Genomic DNA, 16498 nt, shown 5'->3' on the forward strand with positions numbered 1-16498 from the left:
TGTTTCCTTCACTGGGGGCACGTGCGTCCTCTGACCTGAGGAACTGTGGTCAATACCTGCCGTGCATTCTGTTCTCGTCTCTCTCTTCTCTCTCTCTCTCTCTCTCTCTCTCTCTCTCTCTCTCTCTCTCTCTCTTCTCTCTCTCTCTCTCTCTCTCTCTCTCTCTCTCTCTCTCTCTCTCTCTCTCTCTCTCCCTCTTTTCCCCACTCGCACACTTCATGAGTTTTCTCTATGAAGTCTTGAATCAACATCATTATCGAAACTCAACGTAAAAAATGAATGAGAGACACTTTATAAACAAGTACTAAACATATACGTGATAGAAATATGACTCGAATTATTTATGGATTTGGACCCTGATAAAGAGAGTTACACAAGGGGTCAAGTTACCATAGTCTTTCCTATTATTAACAAGAAGAAACCGTCAACGATATAAATAGCTATAGTAAAAACGTGGGTTTGTTTGATTAATTCTCATTCTGCTTCTCTCATATATGCATATGTATATATACGTGTATATTTGTGTATATGTGTAAATATATGTGTATGTAGACACATACATACATACACATTTGTGAATGGATATACACGCATGTATACAATCATCTACTAGATCTTCTGTTCCACTTTAAGTATATACATACGGGGAAAAAAAGACAGCAGTAATAAAACATGTTTATCATACGCATATGTTTACCTTTTTTCTCTCCCTCTTTTTACACGTCGCCAGGAACCGCTAATGCAGGCAAAGAAGGGAAAGTCCAACGCTATACATGGACGCTAATAATACCGGCAGCCTCCAGAAGGTCCTCCCTCGATACCATAAAGGGGGAAGGGTGTAACCTAGCACCGGATACCCCATAGTACAGAGAGAGCAAGAGGGGTGGAGAAGCAAAAGGGAGGGTGGTGGGGGGGGAAGGAAGTGTGTGTATGGGGGGGGGGAGTGTGTGTATGGGGGGAGGAGGGCAAAGGGAGGGATATATGGATGAAGAAAGAGTGAGGGAGTGGGGGTAGGGGAAGGGGGTAGACAGGGAATGATCACGTGATCATTTGTATAGTAAATGTGATCGTATATTTTTTTTCCGCGTTAAAGACCCTGAAAAAAAGCGAGAGACACGGAAACAAATTTACGCTTAACCGTTAGTAACATTTAAAGACATCGAAGTTGATATCAATCTGAGATGAATTTCAGTTTCCATTGTTGCAAGATCGGCGGAAGTAAAACAAGAGTAAGACCTTGCAATCTCATCTTATTGTTATTATTTTTTTTTAGATGTTCCATGAACCCCCACCCCGCATAAGAACGCGTAAGAGAGTCATTCGTATTAGACGCAACTGGAATTATCCGCCTCGTGGAAGAGTAGAGAGAAGTGGATAAAATGTGTGGGATAAAGATAAGCGTCCTGCTTGCTGCGTTGGTGTTCGACGGACTTCGCGGATGTGGTGGCCAGGGGAGGCGAAAGGGTTGTCTATGGTCTCTCTACCTTTTTTTTATTCACGTACGTAATACTCTTTTTCTGTGTCTGTGTTTTTATCTATGTATATGTGTATGTGTATGTGTATGTGTATGTGTATGTGTATGTGTATGTGTATGTGTATGTGTATGTCTGTGTCTGTGTCTATGTCTATGTCTATGTCTATGTCTATGCCTATGTCTGCCTCTCCCTCTCCCTCTCCCTCCCCATCTCCCTCTCCCTCTCCCTGCTTCTCTTCATCACACACGAGTAACGGGAACAGAAAACACACAATCACACCCAAACACAGCACCGCGCGCGCGCCGTCTCTCCGCACCAAACTTCTATTTTTTCACCTTGATAATTGTGGGAAGAAGAATAGTCACATCACACGCTCCCTAAACGCAAGTGTACTCGAGGTGAATACTTATATAAGATATTGTTTTTTTTATCTTCGTTGGTGAGATATTATTAAAAAAATATGAGGTCAACGTAATGTAATCTCTTGGGAGTCGATCGATATTTCGTATCCATGCAAAAAAAAGAAAGAAAAAAGATGTTATATCGTCATGCAAAAAGACAGAAAGAAAAAAAAGATGCTAAAAAAGAAGAAAAAAAACTAATCGGTATATCGAATCCGCGCGCGCAAAAAAATATATATATACCTCGCATCCATGAAGAAAAAATTCAAAACAAAGAATCAGCTTCCATCTTGCCTGCATTTTGTTTTCCTTGAAGGCTTCCTCTCGCGCCTCAAGACAAGGGATCGAATGCAGCGGGATATCAGACGCCCTCACCTGAAATCCATCTGTGAGAAACATGACCTCGGGGGCCGTAATTTGACCTCGTTCGCCATGCCTACGTGACCTCTTCGGATACGGAGGCGCGTGGGGAGAGGAGAGGAAGAGCGAGAGGCTGGGATGAGGAATAGTCGGGATAGAAATCAATTTGTGATAATAATAAAAGGATATATAATGGTAAGGGGTGAAGCGATTGGAAATGCGAATCTGGAGTCAGAAAGGAGGAAAATGAAAAGAGAGAAAAATCCACGTACTTTAACTTGCATATGCAAGTATGTATACACACATACAGGTACAAATAAAGAAACACATACAAATATATACACACACATGTGTATATATATATATATATATATATATATATATATATATATATATATATATATATATATATATATATATATACACACACACACACACACACACGTATATACACGCACATGCATGCTTATGACACGCACACGGTCTGACACACAGGGGCACACATATATACATACAGAGAGAGAGAGGAAAAGAGAGAGAGAGAGAGAGAGAGAGAGAGAGAGAGAGAGAGAGAGAGAGAGAGAGAGACGACTAAGGAGTGCCACAACTACGCATACGGCATCGTCGACGTCATTCTTACATCTTAATGATAAGCGACGTTGCAAGGTCGACGAAGCCGATCTATGGACTAACTTTATGCCTGCGTGACCGACGATTTCGATGAAAGTGAGTCTGATAGCACCACCCTCGCCGAGGCCGCAGAAACCGGCGTGTACAAAAACACTATATAAATACTAAGCGAAGTTTCAGCATTACTTTGAGTGAAAGTTTTTTTTTTTTTTTTTACTTTTTTGGGTGAAATTATGCGGAGGAAGGGAAGAGGGAGGGAGGGAGGGAGAGAGAGGAGAGAGAGAGAGAGAGAGAGAGAGAGAGAGAGAGAGAGAGAGAGAGAGAGAGAGAGAGAGAGAGAGAGAGAGAGAGAGAGAGAGAGAACTAGCAGACAAACACACAGCGAGACAGAGACAGACTAAACGGAGGAAAATTATTGAAAATTAACAACATGCGGAAGTTGTCGTGCATTACGTGTAATGCTCCTGCATGTGAGTGTAGTACTGATGCTATGCCACACACACCCCCCCCCCCACGCCCCTACCCACAGCTCACCTCTCTTCCAAGTGCATTGCCTTGTGGATTCCCTCAGGGCCGCGTTAATAGCTCTTGTCTGTACTAAAAAGCTCTTGGCTAGTTTCAAGTTCACCTGCTTGCGGCTGTGCACTGATTCGCTTCTTGATAGTTTGCGTTGTTGTAGCTTGGCTAATCTGTGACCAACACATTCAAATACACTTTTCCATTGCCATTTTGTGGGGAGTTTAATCACAGTACCATTATGTTGTAGTTTTTGCCTGCGCTTTCAACTCATTTCTACGATATGACTCCTCTGTTCTGTAAGAAGTGGTGAAACTATGTTTCAGCTCATCTTAGAGAAATATATGTTTTTAATCCCCTTTTCCCTTCTCAGAAAAAAAAATTCATAATCATTTTATCGACCGTTTTTAACAGTTCTATTACGTTGTACTTTCCCCCCCTCTCCACTAGACTGAATCATTTATATATATCATGAGCCAATGGAATGTCGCTGACTTTTTGCAAGCACGGTTTTTTTTTTTTTTTTGGGGGGGGGATCTGCCAGCTGCCCGATAACGTTCAATCTGCTCCTGCTTGGCATTTCCAGGCGCAGTCCAGTCAGCCTCTTTCTGGGAACACTTATATCGTCATTTTCCATTTCATGATTCCACACTTTGATTTTTCCCCCCATTTAGAAGTTACGCCATGGCACGTATACTCAAACATACAATTAACTTAATTCTGTAAATCAATCCTCAAATATAGTTCATGGTATATTTTCCCCCATCCCCATCCACATCAAACTTTGCATGTAAATGAGTAACTTTCCCGAAATCCAGTCCTATAATTAATCTCCACGGGTCGACGAAAGCCCACCCTAGCGTCACCCAGGCGCATTCCAGCCCCGATATCCTCCCCCTCCCCCCCCACCACTACCACCACTTCCTAAGGCTCTATCTAGGCTGGACGACCCTGGGCGACCCTGGGCCACGACAAGGGAACCATCCTCCCTCCCTCGTCCATTCAGGAAAACGTATCTCACCCGGCAAATAATCACAACAAAAAACAAAACATGCTTCTTGAAGATTCCAACTAACTTCAAGTTCAACAAGGATTGACTGGATACCCTCATTATAAAACTAAGGGAGGGAAAAAAATTATTCGTTGGGATAACACACACCAGCCGGCCTGATAAACCACGTTCGCCTAGTATTACTCATATACATTTTACATGAAAGAAGGATGCCACTGGATTGGGATATCATCTTTCACGTCGCTGAACAGCTATAGCGTAATTATCAAGAACAATTTGCGGTTAGAGCACTACTATTAAGGAGGAAAATCTTGTATGTTTCCATAAATAGCAGTGCAGTGGAAAAAAATATATATACATATATACGATTACGTATTTTATACCATATATTGTAAGTTTTGTGTCCTACAGTTCATATTGGGCCGTAGGTTCGGGTCCTGCAGAACGCTACATTCTACCGTATATGTATAAGAATTGGCAGTTTTTACTATTAATTCTAAGTAATCCCTCTCTTCCAAGACTTCCTTTCCAGACGCGAATATGATATACATTATATTCTCATCCAGGAATTCCCAGCTAATACGGAATTAGCATATCTCTGAGAACCGCCCTCCCTCCCACTCGATTCCCGTGAGGAGGCAGATGATGAAAGTACTCTCCCCCTCCCCCTCCCCGCCCCCGGCCCTCCTCCACGCCCCTCCACGAACCAACAGGTCAGTTCCCCTTACCCGTTAGGGCCCGAACCTGAAAATCGTCTGTCTAGGCTCCATAGGATGTATTGTGAGGGATGCGGGTTTCGTGGGACCCTGGGCGAGAGTAGGTCTTCATAATTGACGAAAATAGTCAGGCGTGCCATGGGAGAGGAGAACAATATATTCTAGCGCATATGTATTGTTTTTATATGGGTACTTGATAATATCAATAGATAAGTTGGTATTTATATCTAGTACCTAAAAGATACGATACAAGAAACGAAGAAATATTATAATTCCGAATCTCTGATGATTTCAACGCGACCGAAGTTGGCAATCCTGTCCCGGCACACAAGCTCCGCCCCTCGTGTAGTTTCGGACTAGCATCCACCAGCGCTAACCAAAGGAGGAAGACGATCCCCCTCTCGGACGCCTAGCTCCGAACCTGACCGCCTCCCGAGGGTTCACAGCGCTCGAGTCCTTTAGTATCCCCATGACCATCGAGCGGGACGATTCTGTGAGAGAGTGATTACGTGTGTGACGGCTTGAACTCCGGGCACTATGTCTGCCATCAAGTACCTCTCGGGGCTGAAGTCCTATCTGGCCCGTGAAGAATGTGTGAACGAAAGCAGTGTGTTCCGACTGCACTACCAGATGACCGTGGTGCTGCTGATCGGCTCCTCCGTCCTCCTCACGGCCGCGGAATTCTTCGGGAATCCCATCGACTGCATCACGGGCCTCGGGGCCAAGCACGTCATCAACACGTACTGTTGGATACACTCGACGTTCACTATACAGGACTACTATTTAAGGTGAGTCCGAATGACGCCCCTCCCTTCTAAAAAAAGAAAAACGAACGGACGGGAATAAGCTAGGTTTGCGAGGTGTGTGTGTGCGCGGGTGTCCCTTGCGGTTCGTCAAAACCTCTTTTGTCTGGCGTCTAAGGCACTTTTAGGGAGACGTCGGCGGAAATTAAAGACACGGTGGGGTTTGTTTAGTTTGAATTTGCAAGTTATTTTAGGATAAATATGAAAAGAAAATAATAAAAAATCAGGTCGGTGCTCGTTAAGATGGGATGATTATTCTCGTTGCGATGAGAGCGATTTTTTTTTTTGTTATTTGGAAATGTCTGTGGTCGGTTATGTGCGTCTGTGGGAAGTTCAGTGTAATTGGGCAGAAGAGTTGGCTCCCGTGCTCGTAATTTGGGTGGATGTGTCACAATTCGCCGGAAACTGTTCCGAGTGGGCGTGATACGTTGCACTCGCTGTTGCTGCTGCATCTTTTGCACTGCGTGATGCAAGCGTGATCTCAAGAGCATCAGATTTGACATTTAGCTTGCATTGCACGTGGTTGGTCAGGGCCGCGATGAGCCGCATCCTGGCGTCGGAATGGGTCGTAGCACCCGTGGGCGTGAGGCGGTGGGCGGCGGGAGCGGACAGTGGGTTGCCCCTCAGATGCTGCATTTCCGGAAACCGTCTTTTGGGAATGGAAGTGACATGTGCCTGTTGGACGCGGTGCCCCACATGGAACGGATGGATGGTTTACCCAGATAAAATATCATTTGCATCTTCTTTTGGCATTTAATCATTCTCTTTCGTCGGAGACTTGCAAACCCCCGCTACAAACTGTTATTCATCCTAGTTATCGTCCTCGGAACTGGGCATTAATTGCAAAATATTGCTTGCCGACACGTCATGTCTCAAAGGTGCAGAAAGAGACTTGAATTGGCATTTCCTGTGGAGCTTAGAGGCCGAGCCCGGCGCTGGACGGGGGCCACGCGCTCCCACGCCGCCCGCACCTGGCCTTTCTTTATTCTTTCATTTTGATGGACAAAAAAGTCTCTTATAATTTACTGTTTATCGGCTAGCAAGTAGTATTGTGTTCTCTAATGTGTATTTTCAGATCACGTGTAACTTTGTGATAAGTCAGTGTAGGATGTTTCTCTTGCATGTTAATTTTTTTATTGCTGTTACTTTATTTACTACTATACTGTATGTACTATATACTATTGAATATTCATCACTGCAACTCCATAATTTCCTTTACATCAGTGGCAATACTTTATACAGTTCTTGCCACTACAACCACTGTAGTTTAATCATTACTACAACTGTATTTCCTACAGCCACTAGCAATGCTATGCATACGGCCACAATGATTGCATTTCTCAATCATTGCAGTTCTTATAGCTACTACCATTACAATTCCTACAGTACTTCCATTGCAATTTCCTAAACAATTTGCTGTTGCAATTTCTACAGTTCTTTTTACAGGTTTTAGAATAACATTCAATTTCTAGTCATTGCCATTGGTGTTTCAAAATAGGAGCTTGTACTACCATAAGTACTATAATTTTTAGTACTCATTTTCTGCTTTTATACCTTCTGATACTGACACTGCTTGGCAAGGGCAGTTGCATTACCATTAGGTTTCCACAATTGCTATATCTGTAGTTTCAACAGCAAACTTTGCAGCGTGCACTACTGCATGAATAGGAATATTACTGCATTTATTTCTTAAAAATGTTTTGATACACAATTTAGTCATTCCAGTTGCATTACTATCATTCATCCTTTTATTACTATAACTATCATTACTAATAGATGCCATTATTACTATTGTTGGTGTTATAATGATATGAATTTTAATATTTATAATATTAAATATTTCTATAGATATTGATATTGATACTGATGTTTATAGCTATTGTTGACTATTACTATTACTCTACTATTACTACCAACACCACCACTGCTGCTGCTACAACAACAACAACAACAACAACAACAACAACAACAACAACAACAACAACAACAACAACAACAACAACAACAACAACAACAACAACAACAACTACTACTACTACTACTGCTACTACTACCACCACCACCACCACCACCACTACCACCACTACCACCACTACCACTACCACTACCACTACCACCACCTACTTACTACTTACTACTTACTACTTACTACTTACTACTTACTACTTACTACTACTACTTACTACTACTACTTACTACTACTACTTACTACTACCTACTTACTACTACCTACTTACTACTACCTACTTACTACTACTACTACTACTACTACTACTACTACTACTACTACTACTACTATTATGATTACTGCTACTTGTATGATAACTGTTATACTATTTCTACTACTTAGACTTCTTCCTATACTACTACCACAACCACTATTACTACATTTACTAATTCTACTGCTATTACTATTTCTCTTATTACTATTGTTATTATTGCTACTAGTACTATTATTATTATTACTAGTACTATTATAATTATTATTACTAGTACTATTATAATTATTATTACTAGTACTATTATAATTATTATTACTAGTACTATTATAATTATTATTACTAGTACTATTTATTATTATTATTACTAGTACTATTGTTATTATTATTACTAGTACTATTATTATTATTACTAGTACTATTATTATTATTACTAGTAATCTTATTACTAGTGATATTATTATTACTAGTACTATTATTACTACTACTGCTACTACCATTACTATTTCTACTATCACTATTACAAATACTATTAGTACTACTGCTATTATAATTGCTACTACTATACTACTATTACTGCTACTATACAATAATTATTACATGAATTGCTATTACTACTACTGTCAATTACCACTACCACTACCTCTACTTTTACTACTATTACTGCTGTTACTACTACTATTATTACTTCTACTACTACTACCATTATTACTTCTACTACTACTACTTATTATCACTTCTACTACTACTACTATTATCAATTCTACTGTTACTACTACTTACTACTGTTACTACTATTACTACTACTGTTATTACTACTACTGCTATCACTTCTACTATTACTATTACTGCTGTTATTACTATTATTAGTACTATTGTTATTAGTACTTTTGTTATTAGTACTTTTGTTATTAGTACTATTGTTATTACTACTATTATTACTACTATTACTACAACTACAACTACAACTACTTGCATCATTCGTGCCTGCCACCACTATTAGTCCACTACAAGTATTATCACAGCATCAGCAGCTTCTACTAGTACTGTGATTACGATTATTGCTATTACTCCTACCATTACTTATATGATGGTAATAAAATCTTCTTGCTTTTGTGTATTACCTTTTATCTGCCTCTCACCGCCAACATCATCATCACCGCTAATACCATCATCATCATCATCATCATCATCATCATCATCATCATCATCATCATCATCATCACCACCACCACCACCACCACCACCACCACCACCACCACCACCACAACCACTGCCAACACCATCAACACCACCACCATCACCACTGCCAACACCATCACCATTGTCACCACCACCATCATCATCATCACCATCACCACTGCCAACACCATGACCAACAACACCATCATTCACATCACCAACACCATCATTCACATCAACACCATCATTCACCAACACCATCACCACCAACAACACCGTCTCCACCAACACCGTCTCCACCAACACCGTCTCCACCAATACCATCTCCACCAACACCATCTCCACCAACACCATCTCCACCATCATCACCACCAATGCCATTACCACCACCATCACCACACCAACACCCACCATCACCACCAACTCCAACATCACCACCATCACCACCAACACCATCACCACCTCCCCCATCACTCACCCCAACTCACATCCCACCCTCAACATCACCCCTCCCCCACCTCACTCACCCTCATCACCATCACATCCCATCACATCACCCACCCAACATCACATTCCATCACCACCACCATCCACCACCCCAACATCACTTCCAACACCAACATCATCTCACCTCTCCCTCATCTCTCCTCGTCCCTCTCTCTCCCACTTCCCTCCCTTCTTCATCTTCCCCTACTATCCCCTTTCCCATCTCTCCCCTCTACCTCTCTCCTCCCCCTCTCACTTCCTCTTCCCTCTCACCCTCTCCTCTCTTTCCTGTCTCCCCTTCTCTTCTCTTCCCTCTAAACCCTCTCCCTCTCTTCCTCTCCCCTCTTCTCTTCCTCTCCCCTCTCCTCTTCTCTTCCTCTCCCTCTTTCTCTCTCTTCCTCTCCTCTCACTTCTCTCCTCCCCCACTCCTCACCTCATTCTCTCCTCTCCCCTCTCCTTCTCTCTCCGTCTCTCTCCCTCACTATTCTCTCTCTTCCTCACACCTTTTCTCTCTCCTCCCCCTCCTTCCTCTCTCCTCTCCTCCTCCCTCCCTCTCACCTTCCTCTCTCTCCTCTCCCACATTCCTCTCCCTCTCCTTCTCTCCTCTCTCTCCTTCCCTCTCTTCTCCTCTTCCCTCTCTCTTCCTCTCCCTCTCATTTCCCCTCTCTCCTCTCACTTCTCTTCCCTCTCTCCTCTCACTTCTCTTCTCTCTCTCCTCTCTCTCTTCTCTTCTCTCTCTCTTCTCTCTCTTCTCTCTCTCTCTTCTCTTCCTCTCTCTCTCTCTCTCCCCTCTCTTCTCTCTCTCACTCTCTCTCTCCCTTCTCTCTCTCTCTCTCTCACTTCTCTCTCTCTCTCTCACCTCTCTCTCTCTCTCTCTCACTCTCTCTCCTCTCTCCCGCTCTCTCCGTCTCTCTTCCTCTCTCTCCTCTCACTTCTCTCTCCTCTCTCTCTCTCTCTCCCCTCTCTCTCACTTCTCTCTCTCTCTCCCCCTCTTCTTTTCTCTCTCTATTCTCTCTCTCTCTCTCCTAGCTCTACTCTTCTCTCTCCTACTTCTCTCTCTCTCTCACTCTCTCCTCCTCTCTCTCTCTCTCTCCTCTCTCTCTCAACTCTCTCTCATCTCTCTCTCCCTCTCTCACTCTCCTCTCCTCTCTCAATCTCTCCTCTCACATCACTCTCTCCTTCTTCTCTCTCTCCATCTCCCTCTCTCTCTCTCCTCACTCTCCCTCCTCTCTCTCTCCTCTCATCTCTCCTCTCTCACTCCTCTCATCCTCTCCTCTCTCCTCTCTCATCTCATCTCTCTCACCTCCTCTCTCTCATCTCTCTCCCTCCTCTCTCCCTCACTTCTCTCTCTCTCTCTCTCTCTCTCTCTCCTCTCTGCTCTCTCCTCACTTCTCTCTCATCTCTCTCTCTCTCTCTCTTCTCACTCTCTCTCTCTCTCCTCTCTCTCTTCTCTCTCTCCTCTCCTTCTCTCTCCTCCTCTTCTCTTCTCTCTCTCTCTCTCTCTCTCCTCTCTCTCTCTCTCCTCCCTCTCTCTTCTCTTCTCCTCTCTCTCTCTCTTCTCTCTCTCTCTCTCTCTCCTACTTCTCTCTCTCTCTCTCTCTTCTCTCTTCTCCTCTCTCTCCATTCTCCTTCTCTCTCTCTCTCTTCTCTCTCTCTTCTCCTCTCTCTCTCTCTCTCTCTCTCTCTCTCCTGCTCTTCTCTCTCTCTCTCTCTTCTCTCTGTCTCCTCTCTCTCTCTCTCTTCTCTCTATCTCCTCTCTCTGTCTCTCTCTCTCTCTTCTCTCTCTCTTCATTCTCTCTCTCTTCTCTCTCTCTCTCTCTCTCCTCAATCTTTTTCTCTCTCTCTCTCTCCTCTCTCTCTCTCTCTCTCTCTCTCTCTCTCTCTCTCATCGTCTTCTCTCTCCTCTCTCGCTCTTCTCTCTCTCTCTCTCTCTCTCTTCTCTCTCTCTCTCTTCTCTCTCTCTCTCTCTCTCTCCTCTCTTCTCTCTCTCTGTCCTTTCTTTTCTTTTCTTTCATTTCCTTTCCTCTCCCTCTCCCTCTCCCTTTCCCTCTCTATGTCTATTCTGTTCCCCTCTCCTTTTTTCTTTTTGTCTTATCCTTGATCCTTTCCTTTTTCTTTTCCTCTCCTCTCCTGTCCTTCCCCCTTTCTCTTTTCTGCTTTCCTCTATAAGTTTCCTAGACTTTTAATGGGATGTAGTAAATTTGTGGCAAATCTAATGAAACTGGTTTGAAGGAAGTTGGCTGTTGGCCTCAGCATTTATGGGAAGCTTGAAGGTTCTTTCCAGCTTTTCTCAATAATGTACCATGAAATTGTCACCAACATTGCATTAATACAATCACATATTTTTCATACAAATTAGTATTGCTTAGATTGCAGTAGCAGCAAAGAAAATATATTTTCAGTTCCATTTTTCCCAAAACTAAAGAATTTTTTGTGTTTCTGGTTCTTAGTCATTGTTTTGTTACTTTTTTTCAAAGAGGGACCTTTTTCACATGAAATGAAAAGTCGCTCCATTCGCAATTGACTAGCAGGTGAATTGAATCATCAAAAAATTAATTAACACAAAGATAATTTATATATGAACACGGATAAACAAGAAGAGGCGCATAGTGTTACAAATTTATAAAACCCATCAACATTTAGTTAAAGATCCTATAAAGTCAAGCAACAATGTGTTTACTTTAACACATGGCACTTCATAATGAGATAGGCACATCACCCATAGCCAATGGGTTAATTAACTACTTGGATTGAGTATTGAGGGTTGCATATCATCTGTTTAATGTTTATAAAAAGAATATTGAATCTGCAAACAATTTCAGTGTCATTTTTTCTTCCTCTTATAGGGAAAGGGGATCAGAGGTAGCACAGCCAGGAGTGGGATCTCCCAATGGATACGATGAGGAGGAGGTTGAAGAAAGGTGGCGCTTCCATAACTACTACCAGTGGGTTGTCTTCTTCCTTTTCTTCCAGGTAAGCTGTCATGTTTGTGTTTGAGGGTTTGATTTTTTTTTCTAGCTAGATTAAAGGACGGAAAAGAAGGCCCTGGAGTTCATATATATATATATATATTACTTGACCTATTCAAGAATTTTGATAGGGAGTGGAAATTGACAGAAACTTATGGCTTTGGTTCATTGCAGGCTATTTTGTGCTATATGCCAAAATTCATCTGGAATAATGCTGAAGGAGGCTTGATGAAGACCATTGCTAATGGCCTGAACCCTGGATTGTTCAGGGAGGACGAAGTCAGCTCTCGCAAGAAGGTCATCATTGACTACATTGTGAAGCATATTCGGGTAAGATGGTTGTTTGCTTTTGTAAGCTTCTAAGTGTTGAGCTGAGTTTTGTTCATTAAATGCATGCATAGAAATTCACTTTTTCCTCGTTAATGTTATTGGTATTTTAGAAACTGAAAAGACAATCTATTGGAGAGAATACTCTTTATTTTACTTTTTGTAGTATAACATTTAAACACTTCTGATTCTTTACTGTATATATCATTGGAGAAAATACTAATTTTTTTTTGTATAGACACAATGCGTACTGATAATGTGATCTCCATAATGTTTACATGTTTTTTTTTTTTTTTTTTTTTTTTCCAGATGCACAATGGTTATGTATTCAAGTACTGGTTTTGCGAGTTGTTATGTTTTGTCAACATTGTTGGGCAGCTCTTCCTGATTGACAGGTTCCTTGGTGGAGAGTTCTTGACCTATGGACCAAGAGTAAGTATTGGTTTTTATCTTATTCAAGGAAAGAACATTTTTGCTGGCAAATGCCTCATACTAGAAAAATTACTTGTAGGGTTCTTAATTATGATTTTAATATAATTTTATGAATTCCTTACAGGTTGTAGAGTACAGTGAAATGGACCAGGAGGAGCGTGTGGACCCCATGATCTATGTCTTCCCACGAATGACCAAGTGTCACTTCCACAAATTTGGTCCTTCAGGAACTCTTGAGCGTCATGATGCATTCTGCCTTTTGCCTCTCAATATTCTGAATGAGAAGGTATGTATGACAGTTTCCCTTCATGAAAGATCGGTTCTCGAAACTAATTGAGCTCTTTGTTCATGTATATACAGTGAAGTGAATGTAGGTAGGTGGGGAAGAATGAATTGAGATCCATGAATGGAGACAATGAATTGTAGTAATCTCTGTTGGCTTGCGATATGAAAAGATTATTAACCTGTTGGATCCAGGTGCATTGCTGCCCACACAAGGCCCAAAATTCTCGTAGGCTCAGCCATTCAAGTGTCCAGACTCCCTTTTCTCCCCTTGCTTTCCTTTTTTTATTTTTGAGGGTCATTTGGGTTTCTCATTTGATATGCTGAAACAAGATGGTAAGAGACTTCTTTGCAGACTCCATCTCGTATATATGGGTTATCTTTAACTCTGCAATAACAAAAAGCATTTTTGTTATTTGCAATACTGTTGGGCAGGAATAAGGTCCTGACCATGGAAGTAGTGTTTTCCCTAAAGCTGGTACTCTTCCACTCATGGATCATGGATGGTACGTTCATATACCAGTAGAAATAGTGCTAGTCTAATCACCCTCCAATAGCTTTGTCTACTTGTGGTGAGTCAGTCTTGTTCCAGGCCATCAGCCAAATTTTTTCATGTGATGGTCATGTCTCCTTGATCCAAATAGTTCAATCAAATGTATTTTATTATTAACCATACATACAAAGTTCGGATTCTATAATTGTCATTAGACATTTCATATAGTCTTATTGTCAACCCTTTGGTCGTGGCCTGAAATGATGCAATTGCTAAGGTGGACTAAAATGGATGACCCCATGCCATTGATTCCTCAGAGGGAGCTTTACTGGCCATCAGCCAATCTTTAATGCTGCAGTCAGTGGGTTGCTTTTGTAGAATTTCATAACACATTAATGCTGTCTTTATTTATTTAATTTTTTTATTGTACCTTTTTTCCTGTAGGTGTTCATCATGATCTGGTTCTGGTTTGTCATCTTGGCTTGCCTGCTTGGTGCCCTCATCCTGTACCGAGTTGCCCTGTTCACACTCCCTGGCCTTCGCCCCAGGGCCATGCACAAGCATAACAAGTCTATTTCTCTGGAGACCGTACAAGCCATCACCAACAAGACTTCCATTGGAGACTGGTAAGTTTTTAATTTTTTTTTTACTTAATTACACAATTCCATACATCTATCTAATTGATATATGATGACTAAATGAGCTCCATTACTTGGTTACTTTAAGCTAACTGGTTTATTTTCCTTTCCTCCATAGGTGGATCCTGTATGTACTATCAACCAATATTGACCCTCTTATCTACCGTGACATCATGACTACCCTGGCCAAAGAAATCGAGACTGCGAATAGCAACAATCCTTACAACAGTGCAGGGTTATACTCATCATCATCAGTATGAATGTTAGAGGACATGGATTGAGGGCTGTCACTCAGCTGAAGGTGTAATAAAGACTTTTAATGAAGTAAAGGACAAAAACAACTGGGACCTTTTATACTGTGTTTTCTGCCCACACTTGTTTCTTTGATTGGGCGAGTGATGGCTAAATTATTTTGAGTACTTTTGTTTTGGTGCTATGTATGGTGTGCTTGGGAACAGCTACTGGTATGTGTCATTTAATTTACGGACCCTTGCTTTTGATGAACTTATCAGTTTATAGCACTTGCACAGAGATATGGAACCCATTGGAAAAGAAATTATTATTTTGTTTAAATCTGTTCAATGCACCAATCCTTCAGCTGATCCATGATGTGACATTAATGTTCTCATGTTTCAGTTTTTTCTAAGATTTAGTTCTCCTTACAATAGAGGTGGACTAGCCATGTTGCATGAGGGTGACAGCCACCAGTTCCTGTCTTGAATAGAATATATCTAGATTGTTTTTCCTCTTTCACTGGACTAGAATCTTTCAGTACTTCTTCGTTGTTGAAATGTGAAGTAAGCCTTGATCTTATGATGTATATGTGCTTTTACGTCTAAAAGGTCTTCAAATATTTATTTATTCTTAATGTGTCAAGGTAATGCACTATTATATTCAGCATTGATTTGCATTTCTGCTGGATAGCCTTTTCAATAATAAACAAAAGAAATGTAAATAGATGTTGGCATTTTAATGTTATCTATCAAGACTGACAGTGTATGAATTATGGAACGACAACTTTGCTGGTCAAAGATACTTCTTAAAGTGCCATTATCTAAATTGACGCGAGAGCATTTAGTTACTAATGAACAACACAATCATCTTGACTATGTCCTGTAATGGCAAACCATGTACTGTAACGATCATGCTCTCTACGGAAGCAGCTGTTCTTTTATGGATTGAAAATATGCGAATCTTGACTTTACAGGAAGGATTGTTTCTCCGATATTATAAACTGAAGGAAGCAAGTTTTATTTGTGAAAGGCTTTATTTGAATCTTATTTCCCCTCCCCAGTTTGATAGATGTATCACAAAAAGTTGTCCGAAAAGTGCCAAGTGAGAATCGGGTCTATCTGCTCACGTGACTGATTGTTGGATGAACCAGATCAGGTCGTTTGGAATGTGCAGTTAAAGGACTTCTGTTTGTGATTTCACTGTATAATACAGTCCTAAGTTTAAGATATATTTTGTATGTAAGGTTCATGTATTTTGTAGCTACATTAAAGAGATTTTTATAGTAAGTTTTATAATTTTCCTTTACCCAGTTTGTCCCTTGTA

General features: G+C 41.3%; 1 protein-coding gene across 1 annotated transcript; it reads left to right on the plus strand.

Moving 5' to 3' along the window:
* Positions 1-5440: 5440 nt before the first annotated feature.
* Positions 5441-16457, plus strand: LOC119586010 (innexin inx1-like). The gene is made up of 7 exons (XM_037934748.1): positions 5441-5898; positions 12647-12773; positions 12944-13099; positions 13406-13528; positions 13653-13814; positions 14748-14929; positions 15060-16457. The coding sequence occupies exons 1-7, from the start codon at positions 5648-5650 to the stop codon at positions 15199-15201; spliced, it is 1143 nt and encodes a 380-aa protein (XP_037790676.1). The 5' UTR covers positions 5441-5647; the 3' UTR covers positions 15202-16457.
* Positions 16458-16498: the final 41 nt, after the last annotated feature.

This window comes from Penaeus monodon, chromosome 1 (assembly GCF_015228065.2).
Source record: "Penaeus monodon isolate SGIC_2016 chromosome 1, NSTDA_Pmon_1, whole genome shotgun sequence".
NCBI classification, from domain to species: Eukaryota; Metazoa; Arthropoda; class Malacostraca; order Decapoda; family Penaeidae; genus Penaeus; species Penaeus monodon.

Bases quoted from the DNA above. Each gene is read 5' to 3' on its own strand.
- LOC119586010 (XM_037934748.1), top strand. From the start codon at position 5,648: ATGTCTGCCATCAAGTACCTCTCGGGGCTGAAGTCCTATCTGGCCCGT. The intron at 5,899-12,646 runs GTGAGTCCGAAT...TTCCTCTTATAG, and splicing joins ATACAGGACTACTATTTAAG to GGAAAGGGGATCAGAGGTAG. The intron at 12,774-12,943 runs GTAAGCTGTCAT...GGTTCATTGCAG, and splicing joins TCTTCTTCCTTTTCTTCCAG to GCTATTTTGTGCTATATGCC.